We start from the raw sequence: 22,442 nt of genomic DNA, 5'->3' as shown, positions 1-22,442 counted from the left end.
CACATCTGTCATCCACAGGGCTCATTGTCTTTATTGCCCATAACAATGGACTTGTTCTCCCTCCCTGTATTAACTGAAATGTCATTATTTTGTACCAGTATAAAATAGGGATGTGCGCGATTACTCGACAAGATGACTAATCGTAGCTATTGTTACTAGTCGGTTAGCCTAATTATTAAGGTTTTAATTAACCCAGTGCTGGTAAATGTTTGTCCTAAATGTTATGCAGCCATCTGCCACCAGATGGAGCTGCAGCCCTTACATCATTATAGAAAAATGCCATAATGTAAGCGCACCTCCTGAGAAACACCCTTCCTGCCCCGCATTTCCGGTTTGTACAAAGAAGCGAAAAAAGTAGTGGGACAAATGTTTTTGTGCCTTAAAAACACTGAATGTAGGACCCAGGAGGCAGAGCCGGCCAAAGCCTTGAAGGGGCCCCAAGCAAAATTTGATTTGCCCCCCCCCCATACCCCTTCATTGTCCCCTGAGTCTAACTGTTATTAACCTTTGTATTATGTTTCGGGACAATTTGACCCATTTCAATTTCAAAGTGCAGGTTATTCTTTTTTTTTCCATGAAATTTTATGACTTTTCCTCATCTAGGGTCATGAACTGCTGTGTAAAATCTGGACACTTTGATGTGCTGTGGAGTGTCTGCACAGAGTTTGTATACAAAGATGATGTTGCGGGTCATTTTGACCCAGACACAAAGTAGTTGCTTAAATCCCAAATAAACATGTTTCTTTGATATACTTTATTTTGACTGCCTCTGAATAGCCATTCAGAACCAGGTATGTGTGGAAGAAGGACTTTCTCCCCCCTGTCCTTGTCACTGTGTCCATTCCCTTTCTTTGAGAAATACACCAAAAATGTGCTCCAGATGATTTACAGCTGAAGAAGCTTTATCGCAGCTTATGAACTGGGATAGTGATGTAGATGAAGAGATTTCAGAGCAACATAATGAACGTATTTTTTTCTCAGCATAATACAAGGGTTAATGCTGCAAGGTTGAAGATGAATATTAATATTTTGGGATGCATCGCTGTTTCAGTCTCAGCCCATTGAAAAACAATGTATTTCAATATGATAAAAATTGTAAAACTATGTCCATGACATTGAGGAGGTTGGGTCAAGTATCAACCATGCCATATCCAATCTACAGGCCATAAGCTTTTTAGGAAATATGTGATTTGGGGTGTTTGACATACTTTTGGACATGGTTTAGTAATATGACAAAACAGTGATATCCTTAATAATTAGCTTTATATTTTCAAACAATTTCATTCAATATAAATATTATAGTGGATTTTGTAACACATACAGTGTGTTAGCCCTGCAATAAATTTGGCAGCCTGTCCAGGGTGGACCCTGCCTTTTACCCTGTGCTAGCTGGGATAAGCTCCAAACTCCCAGTGGTCCTAAATTAAATAAGCAGAAGATGATGATGGATGGACTGTATTTCAATTATCTCATTTTTCTATTTTAATGACTCTGATTTGCATACCTTTACCCTGTGAAATGCACACACAATGATGTCACCTCACTCACTGCTAGTTACATCACCACGTTATTCTTTAAGAAAAGGCCTTTTGTAGCCACTGATGACACACACACCTATATGCTCGTCACTGTCACAGTGTGACTTCACTAAAACCTCTGAAGTATTGTTTATAAAATTGAATGTGGCAGAACTCTGATGATGGATACTGGGGGTGGGTGGGGCTCTGCAGCTGACGTTTCACAATCCTGAATGACTCCCTTTACATTCATATAATTCATCAGAGCAGAGTTTAGACTGCACAGTGCGCTCACTGTTACTGTGTCAGCTTTGAGCCTGCTTCCTTCATAGACGTTTACTGCTGTGGTTTGATGGGGCAGGTGGAGTGAAAGTCAAAGAATGCTCACAGCCAGCTCATCATTTCCATACAGGGAGCCTGCTTTGGGTTTAGTTTGCTTTTATATTTTTGAACCAAATGACTATGATGGGCTGGAGACCTGCAGGGTGCACCTTTCACCCAAGGATTCCAGGATAGAGCCCATTCCCACCAAGACCCTACGTGGATCAATGGTTAAAATGAAGACTGATAATCAATATGGATATTAAATAAAAATCCACTTCTTATGCAATTTCCTACATATCTGTTAGATTCAGCAAGAGTAACGTGGATGGCATTTAGAGTCTGAATTGCTAACCCTAACCCTAGCTTAGCATACAATGATGCCCTGGATTACCAGTATTATTAGTTTGAGAAGGAGAGTAGTTTTGTTCACAGTTTTGATTATAAAATAAAAGGGAAAATATATACAAACAAAAAGTTTAACATTGTGAAGACTTGGAAGAACAATGTGACACTGATGAGAGGATTAGGCTCATTATTTATGATGACTTACACAAGTAATTCATGTTATATTGTGAATTGTCATTGTTTTGGTATGCTTATGGTTACCACCTCCAATCCAGTTTAACTTATATGCAAAAACAATAAAAATTGTATATGAATTTGATTCGATTGACAGTATTATCAATAGCACAAGAGCACATTTTTCTAATATTTTATTAGATTTGATACTTAATGTCATATGTCAGTCCTGAAGCCAGAAGGATTTTTCACAGCTCCTGCTTTATACAGAACTTTATAATTTGACCTCATGTATGTTTGAAAGGCAATAACTCAATAATAAAAGCATAAAAACACTGTTATTGTCCCAACAGTCCCAACTATAATCACTTTATAAAACTGAATTTCCTTTCTCAAACACGCTGTGAGTCACTGCTGCTGACCACAGCTGAAAACAGTGGCAAAGCTGAGTTATTGAATTCAAACATGTGTATGTGCGTCACTCAGAGGAAGAGGACTTGAAGGACACACAGAGACAGGGTAAAAGTCAAAAATCCAAATCTTTACTCAAAAACAGGCAGTAGGTACACACAGCAAGGCAAGCAGTCCACAAAACAGTCTGCAAGGGTCACACAACACAGATCAAAATGAAACAGAAATTTAAATAAACAGAAAACAAAAAACTTAGTCATGTGGAACAAAGGGAAGCAGGTGAGGTTACACACTGGATCACAATCAGTTCCAAAGAAGAGAAAACCAACAAAGATTACAAAATAAACTAGAAAAAGCATTTCCTGAAGAAAATGCACTGTGAATGCTGCAAGCTGAATGATTGGAGCTGAAATGCCAGGAAATGCTTCAGAGCTTAATTCTGATTGGCTGAAAGAGTTAAAGCAGCTGAAAAATGCTGAAAATGAAGTTGAAATACAAAATAGCTGAAACTGTCAATAAAGTAGCTTAACTAAACTCGATTTGTTTAAAGGGAAGAAAAACAGCCTAAAGAAATTTTTACTGTAGCTGAAGAAAAACGATAAAAGACATTGAAATGGGTGAAATGGGCCACCATGAGTGAGATGGCTATGGCATCTGATGACCTTGGGCCATTTTTCCTGAGTATGCTGTTGACATTGTGTTATTAAAGCTGCTGCTTCTCTGGTTAACCACTAGGGTGAGTGCAGTATCAGCAAAAAAAAAAAAAAAAAAAAAAAAAAGCAAGAAAATTTTTTTTCTTATTCAACTGAAGTTTGCTCAAGTGTTGATATAAAAAGTTTTAAAGAGTCAAAAATGGCTTGAAGAAATAAACACTGAAACTTTGTCCTAAACATGAAGGAGAAAGAAGGTGCAGAAAACTGTGGAAAGAATGAGTATAATATCATTGAATATGAAAAGATTTAAAGTTCAAAACTCAATGGAAAATCTTTTAAGTCTGGAGTAAAGCAGGACTTGAACCTGCTCTGTCTGCATTCATGGTCCCTGTTTCTACCACTGAGCCAACAGGAGTCTCACACAAACAGTGAGGTTTGCATGCATACATATTGGAGAGCTCTGCCAAGCTGAATGCTTGTAAATGCGCCAACTGAAAACACCTGCCAGGTGCACTACCTACCTGCTGAGGTGCATGCACTCTTGGCTTTATTTTAAAGCTTAAACGGTGTCTCTAGCTGAAGGTATGCTGAAGTTATTACATTTCAAAGAACAGCTGGACTGCTGGACAGCTGAACAGCTTAAAGGCTTGGCTTTATTTTAAAGCCTAAATGGTTTCTCTAGCTGAAATGCCAGGAAATGCTTCAAAGAGCTTAAATCTGGCTGAAAGAGTTTAAGCTGGTGAATGAATGCTCAATGGAAAATTTTTAAAGTTCGGAGTAAAGTGGGACTTGAACCTGCTCTGTTTGCTTCTTGTGCATTCATGGTCCTGTTTTCTACCACTGAGCCAACAGTAGTGTCACACAAGCACTGAGGTTTGCAAGCATACATATTGGAGAGCTCTGCCAAGCTGACTGCTTGTAAATGCGCTAATTGGAAACACCTGGCAAGTGCACTGCTTACTTGATGGGATGCATGCACTCTGTCAAATTTGCCTCAGTGCACCTGTCAAATAACTTCTAAATCAAAAACTGTAGCTCCTATCAAAATCATTTTTAAACTGTGAGCGTGACAAGGACCTGCTCTAGACAGTGGTGTAATTTTAATTTTCCTGGGCTCAAAAGTGTGGCCGTGGGAGCAGTTTAAATAAGGTGCTCATTTCTGCTTTGGAGAAAATCACCTCTCTGAAATTACTATGGAGGTTAATGAAGGAGCTGGAAGGTACTCCCTCTGTTTGAATGCTTACAGTTTAAAAAGTGTACATTTGACAGGGTTTAGAGACAAATTGTTTGAAAGTAGAGAAGCAGCTCTACATTTTGAGCATAAAATGATGGCTGTAGCGCAAAGAGTGTGGACACAGTGGCAGTTTAAAAATAAATTTTCCACCTGAAAGTTTTGAAGTCTCCCACTCTACTAATCAGGCTCCCACTCTAGCAAACACAATACACAACCATTATAAACTCTGAAACGGCTGAAAAAACACCTTAAACTTAAACGCTCACTGTGCTTAAACCGTAAAAGATTTTGAAACACCAAGTAATAGCTGAATAGCTGAAAGGCTTGGCTTCATTTTAAAGCTTAAGTGGTTTTTCTAGCTGAAAGTATTATCTTTTAAAGTCTGAAAGGATTTGAAAAGGATTTGAAACTTCCCCATTCATTTTGAATGACAAAAATGAAGATTATAAAAAGTTCAATATCTTAAAAAGTATACAGGTTACAAAAAAGAAAAGTAAGAGCATAAATCTCCAGAACAGGCTGAACGTTTTGGTACCAGAACGGCATCTGTAGCCCAAACACTGCTTGAGTTTTTAGCGACCGAAGGTTTTTGGAATACAAGAACAATACTGTGAATGCTGCAAGCATTCACAGTAATCAGGAAATGACTTCAACACGAAAAACATCTCATACATCATACACGTACATAAATACTCTGTACAGGTACTATTTGGTAAGTGTTAACATTCAAAGCTGGCTCTACCCGGACTACTTAAAGCTTTTATGAAGTCATTGAGTCATCAGTGATTAAAATGATTCTTTTCTTAATTGCAGTGAGTGTGGCCTGTAAAAATGAAATAAACTGAGTTTGGTGAATTTTGTTTGTAAAACAAGTGCAAAACAGTCGTGGTCAGACTTTTACAGTCATAGCTGCTCTCTCTGTCATCTTCATAATCGCTGGGGTCGATACATGACATCAGTCCCTTCTCTCTGAAGACTCTTTGAAACGTCACCTTTAACCTTGAGGGGAATAAAGGAAGCAGAGGTTCAGGCCTGTTACCACATGGTTTGTAAAATGAGTGGCAGGCAGCAGCCAGGCAGTTAGAAAGTAGATGTTTCGAGTGACTGTTGCATGGTTACTATGGTTAGGTTACTGTACTTATCAATACTACATTTATAAAGCACACAGACCGACAAAGAACAGATGCTGATTGGTGCAGGAACATGCTCACCTGTGGAGCCCACTGAGGCTGCTGTTTTCTTTTGTCTGTCTCAGTCTGCTGTTGAAGCTGGTGCCTCTTTGGACAGTCTGATGCTGAGATCTTGCCCATCTGAGTCTGAAAACACACAGCAGTGATTAGTTTGTATTATGGTCAAAGTTGGATTTTCATTTTTGTCCTTCTTGTGAGGCTAAAACGGCTCAGACTGTCTCTCTCTAATAATAGGATCTCATTCAAAACCGGAGACAGGGTTATCCACTATCCACATCACTTTACCTGGATGTTTTCTTTTAAGCTGCAGGCAGACTGCCCTCTGCCATGATTCACTTCTAATGGGCTCGACACACGGGGAGCGACAAACGACAGCGACGGATGGGTCGCATCGCCACTGGGGTGAAACCGAACACACGGGACGCGATAGCGACGGCAGCTTTGCGAATCGCGCTCTTACGTCACTCGTCTCCAAGAAATGTGATTGGTTATGAAACTGGAGGGATTTAGACATTTTCAAAGCAGTCCATGTCAGACACGGCAATAAAGATGAGGAGTCTGAAGATTTTATTGGAACTGACAGAAATCTTGCTGTTAAGTCTCCTCTACAAAAGAAAAAGACAACCTCGCGTTCATCCTATATTAGCACAAAAGTCCTCTCTATCCGTCTGTTTAACGTTAGTCTTGCACCAACACGTTCTCATATGGCTGCCTTTTATGTTTAACTCGATAATCACTGCGTGAAGTGTCATATAATATAGGAAAGTCAAACACAGCTAAAACGATGCTTTCCTTCCTGCTGAAAGTGGTTGCAGACTGCAGTGTGTAGCATACTCTTCGCTCATTGGTCAGTCAATGAAACTCTTGCTGATTGGTTTAGTGCCACGCGACAGCGACAAAAGTAGAACATTTTCCAACTTTGTTGTGTCGCGTCGCCTGGTCGCGTGTGCACGTCTACGTGTACGAGCTCGAAATTTCACATGCACGAATGTCGCCGGTCGCTTAGCTGGAGGAGGGCAAGCGATTGTCGCCTCATCGCACAAGCTCCATAGGAAATGAATGGAGAGCGAGCGACGTCGCTCCCCGTCGCTCCCCGTCGCCCCTAAGGGGCTCGACACACGGGGAGCGACGTCGCTCGCTCTCCATTCATTTCCTATGGAGCTTGTGCGATGAGGCGACAATCGCTTGCCCTCCTCCAGCTAAGCGACCGGCGACGTTCGTGCATGTGAAATTTCGAGCTCGTACACGTAGACGTGCACACGCGACCAGGCGACGCGACACAACAAAGTTGGAAAATGTTCTACTTTTGTCGCTGTCGCGTGGCACTAAACCAATCAGCAAGAGTTTCATTGACTGACCAATGAGCGAAGAGTATGCTACACACTGCAGTCTGCAACCACTTTCAGCAGGAAGGAAAGCATCGTTTTAGCTGTGTTTGACTTTCCTATATTATATGACACTTCACGCAGTGATTATCGAGTTAAACATAAAAGGCAGCCATATGAGAACGTGTTGGTGCAAGACTAACGTTAAACAGACGGATAGAGAGGACTTTTGTGCTAATATAGGATGAACGCGAGGTTGTCTTTTTCTTTTGTAGAGGAGACTTAACAGCAAGATTTCTGTCAGTTCCAATAAAATCTTCAGACTCCTCATCTTTATTGCCGTGTCTGACATGGACTGCTTTGAAAATGTCTAAATCCCTCCAGTTTCATAACCAATCACATTTCTTGGAGACGAGTGACGTAAGAGCGCGATTCGCAAAGCTGCCGTCGCTATCGCGTCCCGTGTGTTCGGTTTCACCCCAGTGGCGATGCGACCCATCCGTCGCTGTCGTTTGTCGCTCCCCGTGTGTCGAGCCCATAACTCTGCAGACCAGCTGGCCTCTGAGGTCACAGTCAGCATCTGTAGCAGGAAACAGGAAGTTCAGCTCAGATTCTTCCATTTTTTTCCTCCATGTTTGTAAGAACATTCCTTATAAGATGGGCAGCAGGTAAGATTAAAGAGTTACACACTTATTAGACAACAGTAACAGGTATTGCTTGGTTGCTGTGTTTAATTGTGTGTATAAAAGTCCAGTCTCAGTCTATTTATTACAAAAACACAGCACCAGTATTCAAAGATTCAGATGTTAGCAGCCTGTAAGTGCTGTGCTACACCTGCAGTGCAGAAGAACATCAGTCAGGAAGTCCAGATGGACTCATCTCCTCTGTGACTCCTGCAGTTCTTCAGGGGAAGGACTACAGTCTCTCCATGCTGTCACCATCTGTGAGCCCAAACCCCTTAAACCGTCTGCTGCTTCCTCTGGGATTAAAGCTAGTTGGAGAAAATCACATGCAGAGGTAAAGAATATTATATTACTAAACATTAGAGCTCAAATTTAGATAACTTTAGATCTTCATTTCAACAGTAGAACAAACAGACAGGAGATCAGAGGACAGGTGGCAGCATTTCATAATCGTGGCCAGTGAGATGTTGGGTGGTGTAGCAGCTCCTGATTCTGAATGAATACGGAATGATATCATTTTCTTTCAGGTCCATCTTCTGTGGAACCAGCTCCCAGTCTAGATTCAGGAGACAGACCCCCCTCTCTGTTTTTAAGATTAGACTTAAAACTTTCCTTTATGATAAAGCTTTTAATTAGGGCTGGATCAGGTGACCCTGAATAGGCCTAGGCTGTTGGGAACATCCCATGATGCACTGAGCTTTTTTCTCCACTTCCCACTTTTCACTCATCATGTGTCTAAAAAAGCTTTTGCAGACTTTTATGCCATTCCAAGCATTTTTTTTTATGGGAACAATCAATTACGATTATTATTGTGTCAATTATTATTGTAGAACTGCTGCCAAAGTCACATTTGCCATTACTTTATTGTGCTCTTCTTGGCTAATGGTGACAAATATCAGGGCAGTTTTTTCTCCTGTTTTTGTGACCTCAGCATGTTGAAGTTACCGAAGATTAAAATATAAGACATTAAAAGACAATAAAAGACATGTCTCTCTTTTCCATCTGTCTAATCAAACTTTTTATACCTCATTTATTGCACTTGTTATTGTGTTCTACAACTATGGCTAACCTGAGCAGGCTTGGAGCTAAAAGAACAGGACTGAAGGGACTCCTTCCTGAGCTTTGCTTCCTCACAAGACCAAAGGTGGCATCCCGGGTCACAATCATATCACGGTCCACCTGAGAAAGAAACATGTACAGTAATACAAGGTTTGTTGTCTGACCCTGCAAAAAGAGGTCAGAAAAGCCCAGTACATTAGCAGAGGGCTTCTGCTCCTACTGACCCCCCTGGACAGTGACTGCAGACCTGTGCTGGCAAACAGAAAACAGAAATAATATTTAAAAACCCAAACAGGATTTCTCTAAAGACGACTACACCATCTTGGAATCAGTAATCAAAAATGCATCACAAATTTATAGAAAATCATTGATTCATTTTTTAAAATTAAATATGAATACACTGCTTAACACATCGCAACAAACGTTCTAGAACAATCTAAAAAAGAAGTTAGTCTGTCCACATTTGATGGTCAGTGTGGGGGTGGAGGGCTGGAGCCTATCCGTGCAGGCATAGGCAGGTTCCACCCGCTGTTATCAGTCCATTAATTGAACTGCTAATAACGTTCATTTAATGGACTGATAACATTTGAAGCGGGTAGGTGGAGCCTTGCGCTGCACGTCTCACTTGTGGGGCAGCAACCTGAAGTTGTAAAATTTCAGAGGAGCTGCTGCAGTCAGAGAAGAAACAGCATGGCGAGGTCAAAGGCGAGGGTGTACACTTGTTGCGCACTGATGCTGCTCTGCGTGGTTGCTATAATTGTGTGTGTTGTTGTACTTGTGAGGCGCAAGTGCCCAGCTGGCACTTTCTCAAAAGCTGCAGTGGCCGCAGACTCTGGGAGATGCTCAGAGATTGGACGGTGAGTGACATTTGATACTTTTGACGCAAACTGTTCCGTTCAGTATGTACTAAACAAGGCTTCCCGTTACACACAATATGCAGTTTTCTGTGACCAAAGTTTAGCAGTCACTAAAACACTTTTGGGATCTTAACCCGGATAATCACGGAAGAAGAGGATTATATTGTTTTTCTCCTTATACGACTTATACTTAAAGTGGACAGTGTTAACAGTGAATGACATGTGATGTGTTAATAAATATAGCTGAGGAAGAATCAGAAACGGCTTCTCCTGTCTTTCATTATTTCAGCCGTCCACACAACTGTTCACCGGGTACCGTATATGTATGTATATTTTATATGTATATAGGTTATAAATTTGCCTAGATTATTTTTCAGTACTGAACACGTTTGCAGTAGCCTGCACATTTAATAAAAAATATTGCATTTTAGTATGTAACTGAATTAGTATGTGTTATATTTCTTTATTCACTTAATGTTTAAAGATTATTAGCACGGATGTAAATGGTAGCATGTGGGAAAACACTGCGTTTTAAAGCATATATTAGACCACGGTTTGGATTCAAATACGAGGAAGGCTAAACACTGCACAGAGCGCAGTAGGAAGTCGCTAAAGCAGCGATGCAGATGCTACATTTTTTTTTTCAGTGGGAAAATGATGTCCACGCTACCTAATCCCTCTCTAGTGGGGTCACACAGAGGAAAAAGTTTCGGAGGAGCGGAGACAAGGGACGTCACCTCGACGTCTTGCCGATGAGCAAGCCACATCCAACCAAGCCGAATCCATGCGGCCCGTCTCGGTGTAGTTTGCGCGGTGAGAGGTAGACGAAGGCGTAGCAGCTTCCTCCTGCCAATGAGAAAACCCACGTTTCCGCTTCGTAGCGGCTCACACTACCCATACAGCACACACGCATCGACAATACGTGGCTGTGCTGTTTGGGAAATTAATAAGTTGTAAGATTTCAGAGGAAGTAATCTACCGATGGTCACACAAAGAAGAAACAGCCATGCCTGAGTTTAAAAAGGTGTGCTTTTCGTTTTTGGTCATCGTATTTGCTGTAATTGTGGTTGCGCGTGTTGTCACTTTGGGGGTTCTTCTAAGCCGATTTCGGCCTCATAATGGCACTTGCTCAAAAGCTGCAGTGGCCGCAGACTCTGGGAAATGTTCAGAGATTGGACGGTGAGTGACATTTTAAGCTTGACAGTTTGTTCTGTTCAGTATGGTGCTAACAATGACTTCACATGACGTATATTATGCAGTTTTCTAAGAGCAAACTTTAGCACTAAAATGTCTTTGAGAACTCCTTAATCCAGTGGTTCCCAAAGTCAAGAGTGCTTTTCCAATTCTGCAACTTTGCTATTAGCACACCAGTTCAGTACATTTCAGCAGCTTCAACAATTTTAGTTAAGATTTCAGCAATTTTAGCAATTCAACTCAAAACATTCAGTTTTCAGCATTTACACATTGCATTTTCTTTTTAGATTTGACTAGCCAAACACTGCTTGCCTTGCTTGTCCTGAACACCACTGATTTAAGATTCTGTCTGCATGAAGTCTCAAAACCTCAAGTGATGCAACCTGTGCCTATGAGGCCATCAGTGCACACCTATATAATGGTCTGCAATTGAGCAAAAAGGAAATCACAAATCTCTTTAGACATTTGTGCACAGGAAGCTCTTTGAAAGTGAAACTGGATTTGCAAAGTTGAAATTAAAAAAATTGTGCACAAGTATTTCTTCAGGGTTTGATGCATGCATTTGTAAAATTGGTACACTTGCAGATCATATACATTTGTAACCTTCTGGAGACAGTAACACAGAAGAAACACCCATTGTGAAATTAAAGTACATTATAGAAATTACATTGCTCTGCTTAGTTATAATTTTGTGTGTTGCACTTCTGATACCCAAGTGCCTAAAGCAGGGTGGGCAAACTACGACCCCTGGGCTCACACCCAGCCCATTGGTCTTTTAAATCTGGCCCAGAAAAGGTTGGTACAGAATTGCCCAAATCAAATCATATCATATTTATGACTTATGTCAAGGATTATGAGAATTGCTACAAAAAAAACTAACACCAGACTTCGATGCACTGGCAAAAACAACACTGTTCCAACTAAAAGTAGATGTAAGTATTAACACTGTAATGCCTTCTTTATGTTTATGTTGGATATGCATGCATCTGGTGCTGGCGTGGCCTGTCTGTCAAATTTCAAAAAGTCAGTGTGGCTCCAGAGCCAAAAAATTTGCCCATCCCTAGTATAAAAGCTACGGTGGTTGCAGACTCTCTAAAATATTCAAAGATTCGATGGTGAGAGACATTTTAAATTTCTGACACAGTTTGTTCTACTCAGTATTTACTAACAAAGGCATCACATAACACAGTTTTCTAAGAACAAAGTTTAACACTAAAACATCTTTGGGAGCTCCTTAACCAGCCTCATCATCAGAGCAGTATTTGATTATGTTTTTTTCTTTTTTGTAAAGCGTCCTTGGATTTTCTTGAAAGGCATTGTACTAATCTAAGTTATTATTGTTATTATTATTATTATTATTATTACAGCTGCATCTGCTTACAAGACAATTACTCATTTAAATTCTAGCAGATATGCTTCAGTGAAATACATTGCCAAAAGTATTCACTCACCTATCAAAAAATCATTGAATTCAGATGTTCCAATCACAGTTAGCTCTTAGTGGCATTATAATACAGTGGAAGTGACTGGGAATGAAAGCAACTCAGCCAAGAAGTGATAGGCCACATAAAATAACAGAGTGGGGTCAGTGGATGCTGAGGCACATAGTGCGCAGAGGTCACCAACATTCTGTAGTCAATCACTACGGACCTCCAAACTTAATCTAGCTTTCAGATTATCTTAAAAACAGTGCATAGAGAACTTCATGGAATGGGTTTACATGGCCGAGCAGCTGCATCCAAGCCTTACATCACCAAGCTCAACATAAAGTGTCGAATGCAGTGGTGTAAAGCACACTGCCATTGGACTCTAGAGCACTGGAGACATGCCCTCTGGAGTAATGAATCATACTTTTCTGTATGGCAATCTGAAGGACAAGTCTGGGTTTGCCCATTGTCAGGAGATTGTTACTTGTTTGTCTGCATTGCATTTGGTGGCGGGGGATTATGTTTGGGGCTGTTTTTCAGGAGCTATAGTCAGCCCCTTATTTCCAGTGAAAGGAACTCTTAATGCTTCAGCATACCAAGACATTTTGGGCAATTTCATGCTCCCAACTTTGTGGAAACAGTTTGGGGATGGCCCCTTGCTGTTCCAACGGGCACCAGTGCACAAAGCAAGGTCAATAAAAACATAGATGAGTTAGTTTGGTGTGGAAGAACTTGACTGACCTGCACAGTCCTGACCTCAACCCAACAAAACTGCGATCCAGGCCTTCTCGTCCAACATCAGTGTCTCACAACTGTGCTTCAGGAAGAATGGTCAAAAATTCCCATAAACACTCCTAAACCTTGTGGAAAGTCTTCCCAATAGTGTTGAAGCTGTTATATCTGCAAAGGGTGGGCCAACATTGTATTAAACCCTATGGATTAACAATGGGATGTCACCCAAGTTCATATGTGTGTGAAGGCAGACAAGTGAATACTTTTGACAGTATAGTGTATACTGTATACATACCTATATAATGTTTCAGAAAGAAGAAAATAAAAGGTGATTCACGAATTGTGAACTTAGCACAAAAAGTAAGGAAAACTGTGTATGGTTGATTATTTCGTTGTTGTAACAGTGCTCTTTGGCAATAAATCTTCTGCTGCTGTTTATTTCCCCTTAATTGTGCCACATTTGTAAGGAAAATGCATCTGTGGGTTGAGCAGCAAAGTTGAGTATGTGGGTTACAACCATGAACAAATTGCCAAATCTTCTCAGCCAATGCCAAACAGCTTATTCTGGAAAATCAACCCCAAACTTGGGTCCAACCTGCATTCTTGAAACCACTCTTTGCGGTGGTGGCAGTGGATTCTGGCCTTGGGTGGTGGTCCTCTGGGGTGTAGTAAATGCGGGCCCTGGACCTGCTTTCCCTGCACTGCAGTTCCATATGGGGAACTGGGGTGCTTACTGAGCCAGTTGTTTAGCCGGCTCTCTCCTTCTGGAGGTAGTCTTCTACCTTTCAGTCTTATGTATCCCCACCCCGAAAACTTTGAGTGGGAGGAGGGGGTGGGGAGGTATTCCCACACCTCTGATCCCTACACCATGCCCAGGGTTGGGGCTGGCTGGTGGTTCGGGGGCTGAGTCAGCTGCCTCTTGGGGTTGCCACAGGCTCTGGGGAGGTACCCGCTTGCCCGCACTTTGTGGGAGGGATTGATGAGGATGAGTGTGTCATTGTATGTCCTTGTGTGTGTGAGTGGCCTATATGTGTTTGTGTGTATGGTTTCATAGTTGGCCCTGGGTCTAGGCCTTGATCAGCCTTGGCCCTGTGAGACATGGTCGTGGAGGGTGGGGGTCACACCTCCCTATTTCTCCTCACTGGTTGTTGGTACCTTCTCCAGGATGTGGGTACCTGTTGGCTCCGGGGTATACATGGCTGGATATTGTGGCATGGTTGTTGGTCCACCCCTTTGGGGGTTGTGGCTTTGAGTGGCTTGAGCCTCTTCGGCGTGGTTGGGGGTGGGGTGGCCACATCATCACAATAAAATTTGGTAGTCAGGAATAAACAATCACTCTTGAGAATTTTTCTATTTTAAATTGACTCACAATGATGGAAAGTAAACTACAAACTCTACACAAAAATCACATATACATATATAATTCATATCTCAGCAAATGTTTGGTTTTCTTTTTTTCATTTAGTTTTTTTTATGAGGATGCCATTAGGGTACATAAAGGGTATCTGTTGGGTAGGATTTCTATTGCAGTGTACTATTAGCACTTAGAGATTTAGGGTGGGGGAGGTATGTACTGTGCTGAGTGCACTTCTAGTTTAATTGTGGGATGCTAAAATTATGATTGAGATTTAAACTTTGATTAATTGTGCAGCGGCACCTAAACTGACAATGATGAACTCTTTCAGGGACATTCTCAAGATGGGCGGCTCAGCAGTAGATGGCGCCATTGCTGCGCTGCTGTGCACCTCCGTCATCAACCCACACAGTGCGGGCATTGGAGGAGGGTGCATGTTCACTGTGATGGACAGCTCTGGTAACCAAACTACCTCATTCCTTATTCTAATGCAGCAGTTCAGTCTTGCTGGGGAATCAACTCATAATATCTCATCATTTCAAAGGTTACGTGACAATCATCAACGCCAGAGAGACTGTGCCTGCAGGGGTGAACCCTGACCTACTTAAGTCATGTCCCAAGATCATGGAGTGGGAGGAAGGTAGGCTGCTTTTCTGTCATAATACCATTATTCAAAGGTCTGCCTCTGTTTTCCCCCAGTTCTTTTCTATGTAGCCTTCGTTGTTTTTCTTGCTCCATCTAATGTCATGCACTAGCTTACTGGTTACAGGTCTGAGGAGCTCCATAGTACTGAATTTATCAGATGAGAGCACAAAGTTAAAAAACTTGCTTTGTCAGAAGAACAGAAAAACAAAATAATTTTGGCCGGTTACTTAAATTTCACAGTAATAAAGATAATTAGATTATTGACAGTTGTTATGATGTGCAATGATAAATGGTTTGACGTCTGAAAGTAGAATTCAAACTATAAAGTAACTGTGGGCTGGAGTATGTTGAACAATGAGGGTTAAAATGTGGTGAAATTTCAAACTATGTAGGCTTATTGACATAATCATAGATTTGTATTAAATGTCATGTATGTCCACTACAGATTGTTGTATACAGTAGTTGGGTCAACTATTTGTCGAAATAATCAGAAGATGTGTGACAGATATGGATCAAGAAAGAAAGGGGGCCACAGAGACTGCTACTGTATAGTGTCCAGAGGTTTGTGCTACACCCATGAATGTAGACCTGCAGAAGTGTGTATATGATATCCTGAAAACTTTGTTGAACCAGGGAAAGTGTAAATATGTAAACATAGTGAAATAAATAAATGTACAGAGCAAAGGTAAGTATAACATGCAAAATATTATCTCTAACATAAGAAGGACAGAACATTTAAAAAGTACAGTTTCCCTCTGAAATGTAGTAGACTAGAAATCAGAAATCAGTTTTAATTATATAGCACCAAATTATAAAAAAAATGTAATCTCAGAGCATTAAAGGTAAACATATTGCAGTATACTCAAACATGAGTAATGCATGTCTTACTTTCCAGCACTGACTGTCCATTAATTATCTCACCAGACAGCAGATGGATCGGGGTTCCTGGGGAAATTCAAGGTTATGCAGAGGCACACAGGCGTTATGGGAAGTTGCCGTGGGACATCCTGTTTGAGCCGACCATCCGACTGGCCAGAGAAGGGTTCCCTATTCCTTACATTCAAGGTCAACATATCCCACGCATTGCTAATACATCACTACGGTATGAAATACACCCACAATGTGAGTTCAAAAACATGAGGAGCAAACAATGAATGTTTCAGCTTTCTCTCACTGTGTTTGTCTTTTAGGAAGTTATATTCAGATGAGAACGGGAACCTGCTTAAAATCGGTGATATTGTGAAATTTGAGAAACTGGCTGATACTTTGGAGATGATTGCAAAGCAGGGGCCAGATGTGTTTTACAACGGAAGCATAGCAGAAGATTTAATCCGTGACATACAGCAAGCAGGTATCATCAGACAGGTTTCATCCTGCTCTCTTTTCCGATCATTTTCTATGTCTGCCAGACACAATGATCTAATTACAAATGAACAAATCAATTGGCTCTTCAAAGCTCTGCCATGATCCCTCACAGGCTACACTGTGAGCTGCCTGGATACATTAAAATTTTGATTATGGAATGTTTTGTGTTGAAACCATTTGTTTCAATGTTTTTGCTCAGGAGGAACACACACACTGCAGGACTTGGCATCATATAAAGTTACAGTGACTGATGCGTGGACTGTTCCTTTGGGAGAGTACCAGATGTACTTCCCCCCACCCCCTTCAGGAGGAGCCATCCTTAGCCTCGTCCTCAACATCATGAAAGGTTCCTGTTAGACATTGACTGCAGAGCTGCTGCTCACCTACACTTTGAAATCACAAAATGAGGCTTGTTGGATGGGTTTAGATGTTAAACTGAATGTATTTATCATCTGTTTCATAGACGAAACGGATCCTAATCAATCTTTACAAGCGTGATACACTGAAAATGGACTTTTTTTAAAGATAAAAAAATAACAATTGTTTATATTTTCAGGATTTAAAATGAATTCAGAACCTAAGACAGCTGATGAAAAGACATTATTTTATCACCGTTATATTGAAGCTTTGAAATTTGCCAATGGATTAAAGAAATATATCCGAGATCCAAAGTTCAACTCAGATGAAGTAAGTATCAGCAAATACTACCAAGAAAATTCCTGCATAGATTTTCACCTTATTTTGTTCCACAGAGTTCAATTACTTTGAATTTGTTAAATTTAGTTATGGCTCAAAAAATGGTGGAAGAAGTGTTTAGATCCTCGACTAGAGTAACAGTAGCAATACCACAGCATAAAACACTAAAAATACTGTAAAATATTAGTGAAGATCTGGGCTTCAAAAAGAGAATATTATTATTATTAGCACTGTTAACCTGTTAAGGGTCGCAGGGGGGCTGGAGCCTATCCCAGCTGTCATAGGGCGAGAGGCAGGGTACACCCTGAACAGGTCGCCAGCCTGTTGCAGGGCCAACACGGAGTGACAGACAACCTTTCACACTCACATTCACGCACTCAGTCACACCTATGGGCAATTTAGATTAGCCAATTAACCTAACCCCAGTAAGTGCATGTCTTTGGAATATGGGAGGAAACCGGAGTACCCGGAGGAAACCCACGCAAGCACAGGGAGAACATGCAAACTCCACACAGAGAGAGGGAGAGGCCTGGGCCAAGGTGGAATCGAACCCAGGCCTTCCAGATGGTATTCTAACTGTGAGGCAGCAGTGCTAACCACTGCACCACCTTAAATGGACCTATTTTGTTTTATAGCTTTAGCCTGCCCATCGGAATGTTAAAAAAGTCTGACTCTTCAGAGAAATTGTAAATTTAAAATCCTTTTTCAGAGAAAGTGGCATACGATGGGCTTACCTCTAGGTTGAGTAAACTTTGTGTTGTGCAGGCTGCTGCACTCTGCCACCACTAAATTATTTTTTTGCAGCCACTCATTATTACTGTATGCATTCTGCATTTCTAATGGTTGTGCAAATGTATGTCACGCCATGCTGCAGTCCAAATTTAACACAACTGAACTGACTGTGGCGTTCCCATACCAGCAAACTGCCTTAATGTCTGCTTTTATAGAGGTGCTCACACTTGCTGATGATCAGTTAATCAGCTACATTTGAGTATCAGGACCTACCCCCTAAATTCTTATGGAAGCAGTAAGGGTTCACTTTGTTTTTCACAGGTCTGCATAGAGTCCTGTGAAAACTTTCTTTGAATCTAAACCTTTCCCAGTAAATTTGCACTTTAATTTTAACATAATTTTGACAAGTGCTGCAATATTTGACACAAATAAATAACAAATCAAGAGTTCTAAAAGCAGATGAACCCAAATCCTGTCAGTTTTTAGCTCTAAGTATTTTTCTTAAATATCTTGTACTTTTGGTAATATATTTGTTTTTATGCTCTGTATGTCATACAGAAGGCAAAGAATATAACAGAGGACAGCTTTGCTGGCTACATACGGAGCTTGATCACTAACGAGACTCATGATGATGAGTATTACAACCTCACCCCATATGTGGACAGCACAGGTACCACACATGTGTCTGTGCTGGCTGAAGATGGATCTGCGGTTTCTGTCACCAGCAGCATCAATGACATGTGAGTATCTGGATTTTTGGACATCATTTCCAGGTTTGGATGAGCTTTTTTGACTAGCAAGTTTAGTTTTTCTTTTTTTTTTTGCAGCCTTCAGGTTTGTTGTCTGTGAATGTTTTATGTACTGCAGGTTTGATACTGGAGATGCATTAAAATGTGCAGCACAAAACCTTGAAGTTTCTCACTTAAACACAGCATGTTTCACTTGGTTGCACCAAAATTGATGCCACTCCGGGGACCTCGCTGGATTTGAGAACTCAAATATTCCAATATTGTCCTTTAGCTTTGACTTGTCGCAATTTCAAGCAGCATGTGTGCCCCTGTGTTTTCTTGCTCACTTAGCCATTTTCAGATAGGCGAAATCAAATAGATATTGCAAAAATACAAGATGACAATGATATATTCCAAAAGCCAGTTAAAAAAAAAAATCTTTTAATGTTTGTTCTTTATAGCTTTGGCTCCAAGGTCTTCTCTCCAAGCACTGGAATCATTCTCAACAACCAGCTGTCTGACTTCTGTGTAAGCCCTGATAGCATCTCTCCTGGTAAGGGATCAGCAGGATGCTTTTACATTTAGTATTAAATATATGCAATCAGGGCAGAGCATTGTGCAGATGCTGAAACACAGCGATGATTCTTTCAAAACTAATGCCACAAAGAGTATTTTCATAACTGGACATATGTAAGTGACACATTTGTGAGAAGGACAATGTTCAAATCAGATAAAACATCTGCTGGGGTGGGGTGGTTGTGCCTGGCACCAGTTTACTCTCAGATCATCACCTGTGCCTGTTTTAATGAAGATACCATCACTGTGCCATGTGGATAAATGCACACATCACTCTGTTTTTTCCCAGCACATTGGAACATTCAGACTTTAATCCCAGTTGGATCCCAGAGTCCCAGCTGTATTTTAACAGACATTTCACTTTTATTCATCACAAATTGAATAGAATATTCATGGGGACTGATTGTAGTTTTGTCCTGTCACTCAAGGCTTTGTTGTATTTCTCAGGGGAGCAGCCTCCCTCCACTACAGCTCCAGCTGTGCTGAAGTCTCAGTCAATCACGTTGGTGATTGGAGGATCTGGTTCACCTATGATCACAACTGGAATGGCCACGGTACGTGTCCATGGTAAACATGCAAAATGCCATTCAGTAATAAAGAAAATAAATTTATGCAGACTGTTATAGTCACCAGCATCTTCACCCTAATCCATCCTGTAATCATCACTTTCCCATCTTGATGATTGCTTTGTATTTTTCTATTTCTCTCCAAGGCACTCATGAACCACCTTTGGTTTGGAAAGAGCCTTAAAGAGGCAATTGATACTCCAGTTGTTTTTGTCAACTCAAAAAATGCAGTAGAGTTTGAAACCAACTTTGAAAAGGTAACATTCACTGTATTTATACGATAAAATAAGAAATTCTGCTGCTTTTGTTCCATCTTAATTCCTTCTCTCTTCAGGACCTAATTGATGCTCTTGACGCTCTGGGACACAATCGTCAAACAGCAGATAAATTCTACAATGTAGTTAATGCTGTGGAGAAGGATGGCAGCTGTATTTCTGCATGGTCTGATGAAAGAAAAAAAGGCAAAGCAGCGGCTTACTGAGACCAAGAGTCAGTGATGTTAGTTATACAGCATGGCCTTAAGGTTCCAGACACTCCTGCAGCCACAAAACCACAAACTCTGCAGCAGATGGTCTCTGTCCTGCTGGAAGATCATTAAACGTGATGCTGATTATCAGTGAAGATGATCAAGAAGAAACATCAGCCCTCATCTGTGACAATATCTGATCTCCTTTCACTCTTCTGTTCTGTTTCCATGACTTCTATTTCTCTTCTGCCATTTCTATTGTAAAAGTGGGGTCAGTACAGGTCATTGTCTATCCACGTCCATCAGTGACTTTGACACTTCAGTCATGTTTCAGTTGTCTTTTTTTAAATGAGTAATACAGTATTTACTTTCATTTGTAGCATTTTCTACCATTTGATGTTTTTTGTTTATTTTATAAGATTTTGTGCTCCATGAACTGTCCTGCTATCTTGAATTTATTCTTCTATCATAAAGTGCAGGTAACTGTCTTAAATCGGTGTGTGTGATTCTGCTGATGCGCTCAGGTTAAAAGTTAGTCAGGTAAGCAGGTCATGGAGCAACAGTTTTCTGACCGCTGCAGTTTATGGTTGTTTTACATGTCACAGTTATAGGAATAGATCACCAAGGCCCTATTCCAGGAAGCATGCTCAACAAATTCTAAGTTTAAAAATAAACTCTGAGTTGCGAGAATAAGCTGTTTGGCATTGGCAGAGAAGATTTAGCAAGTTTTTTGTGGGTGCAATCCACATACTCAACTCTGCTGCTCAACCCACAAATGCATTTTCCTTACAAATGTGGCTCCATTTAAGGGAAAATAAACAGGCTTTCCAGCTGTGTAAAATTTATTGCCATGAAGCATTGTTACAACAAAGAAATAATTGACCAAACACAAATTTCTGTAATTTATATGCTTAGTTTATAGGCTGATCAGTTAGATTTTAGATATTTCAGTATAGTTTTGGAAGGATGAGCTATTTTAAATAAGGAATAAAGATTGTGTCGGGACAAAAGATGCTGCCATGAACCGATCCAAAACAGATCCAGATGGGATTACCTGGGAAATGACTGGAGCTGAATTGGATCCAGGCCTGATCTATTCTGAATCTGTGATCCTTATTTATTTTGCATCCATCCTGTTGTGCAAGTGGGCAGCAAACCCACTTGCAAGTGGGCTTGGACATGGTTTGCTGATCTGTTACGGAGCCTGTGATACCTCTGGGCAGATCCCGTTCTGGGTTGACCCACTGAGACTGATTTAGGTGATTTTTAGTGGAAAATATGTTGAGGCTCAGACTGAATTTCAGACACTGTACCATTCAAAATGTATGTTACCATGGTAACTGACTCAGAGTTGAACAGAAAACCTTGAGTTTCTCTCATCGCAGGGTCAACAAAGTCAGAGCTGTTAGCTAAATCTGCTTCCTGGAATAGGGCCCAGGAATCCAGCTGGGTATGTTTTGTTTTGTAACTGCTGATTTTTTTTGTAGAATCATTTAAAAAAAAAAAAATCTGCCTTGTTTTCATCATTTGATCTATTTCATCATCATCATTTTCAATGATGCCTGCAAATTTGTCATAAAAATTAAAAATCTTTCTGAAAAAATGTTGCCATCTCCAGTTAAGGGCACTGAGAATCTCGTTCGGAAAACAGTTGTTTTTGCAGTTCATATGTAAACTGGTGCTTCCACTACAGCAACCTTAGAGAAAAATATAGGAATTCTTTTGAGTTTTTTTTTTTTTTTGTGCTAAACTGCACAGAGTGGTGACACAAACTTTAAATAATTATAAGGTCCAGAGGTTGTGCCTAATAAACCTGACCCACTTAAAATATGCCAATTAGCTTATTGAAACCAAATGTCTGAAGCTTCTTCTAATGAGTTACACTGTGGAAGGTAATCATATACTAAAAAAATTTTTAAAAAGGAAATGAAAAAAATCAACCTACAGAGGCCTCAATTCAAAGCCACCGTGAAAACCAAAGTGAAAAAAATTATGCAGTAGGCTAGTTCATTTTGCTGAAATTTCATTGCAGCAACTCAAAATGGTACTCGGTAGTTTGTATGGCCCCCATGTTCTTGTATGCATGCCTGACAACACCAGGGCATGCTCCTAATGAGATGATGGATGGTATCATGGAAGATCTCCTCCCAGATCTGGACCAGGGCATCACTGAGCTCCTGAACAGTCTG

At 40.7% G+C, this 22,442-nt stretch overlaps 1 protein-coding gene and 1 long non-coding RNA gene across 3 annotated transcripts; one reads left to right on the top strand and one right to left on the bottom strand.

The window, feature by feature from the left end:
• Positions 1–8,077: 8,077 nt before the first annotated feature.
• Positions 8,078–10,593, bottom strand: LOC115785821 (uncharacterized). Its single transcript, XR_004020384.1, has 3 exons — positions 10,510–10,593; positions 8,926–9,035; positions 8,078–8,164 (listed from the first exon to the last, which is right to left on the bottom strand). It is a non-coding gene; the product is annotated as an uncharacterized LOC115785821 (long non-coding RNA).
• LOC115785819 (glutathione hydrolase 5 proenzyme-like) lies at positions 9,606–21,791 on the top strand. 2 transcript variants are annotated; one of them, XM_030737712.1, is made up of 12 exons: positions 9,606–9,772; positions 14,811–14,938; positions 15,024–15,119; positions 16,049–16,226; positions 16,315–16,475; positions 16,689–16,835; positions 17,046–17,176; positions 18,476–18,657; positions 19,107–19,198; positions 19,669–19,775; positions 19,934–20,044; positions 20,122–20,268. In XM_030737712.1, exons 1-12 carry the CDS (start codon positions 9,606–9,608, stop codon positions 20,266–20,268), a joined length of 1,647 nt encoding a protein of 548 aa, XP_030593572.1. The 2 variants fall into 2 exon arrangements, with proteins under 2 accessions (XP_030593572.1, XP_030593571.1); XM_030737711.1 differs by lacking the exon at positions 9,606–9,772 and adding an exon at positions 10,717–10,951 and having other exon boundaries at positions 20,122–21,791.
• The last annotated feature ends 651 nt before the right edge of the window (positions 21,792–22,442 follow it).

Source organism: Archocentrus centrarchus, chromosome 9 (assembly GCF_007364275.1).
Source record: "Archocentrus centrarchus isolate MPI-CPG fArcCen1 chromosome 9, fArcCen1, whole genome shotgun sequence".
In the NCBI taxonomy this organism is placed as follows: domain Eukaryota; kingdom Metazoa; phylum Chordata; class Actinopteri; order Cichliformes; family Cichlidae; genus Archocentrus; species Archocentrus centrarchus.
This window is presented reverse-complemented; position numbering and strand designations above follow the sequence as displayed.

What these genes read in the sequence shown, in the direction of transcription:
- LOC115785819 (XM_030737711.1), top strand. Translation starts at nt 10,779, where the DNA reads ATGCCTGAGTTTAAAAAGGTGTGCTTTTCGTTTTTGGTCATCGTATTT. An exon ending in CCGTGACATACAGCAAGCAG is followed by an intron (nt 16,476 to 16,688) that starts GTATCATCAGAC and finishes GTTTTTGCTCAG; the next exon opens with GAGGAACACACACACTGCAG. An exon ending in CAAAGTTCAACTCAGATGAA is followed by an intron (nt 17,177 to 18,475) that starts GTAAGTATCAGC and finishes TATGTCATACAG; the next exon opens with AAGGCAAAGAATATAACAGA.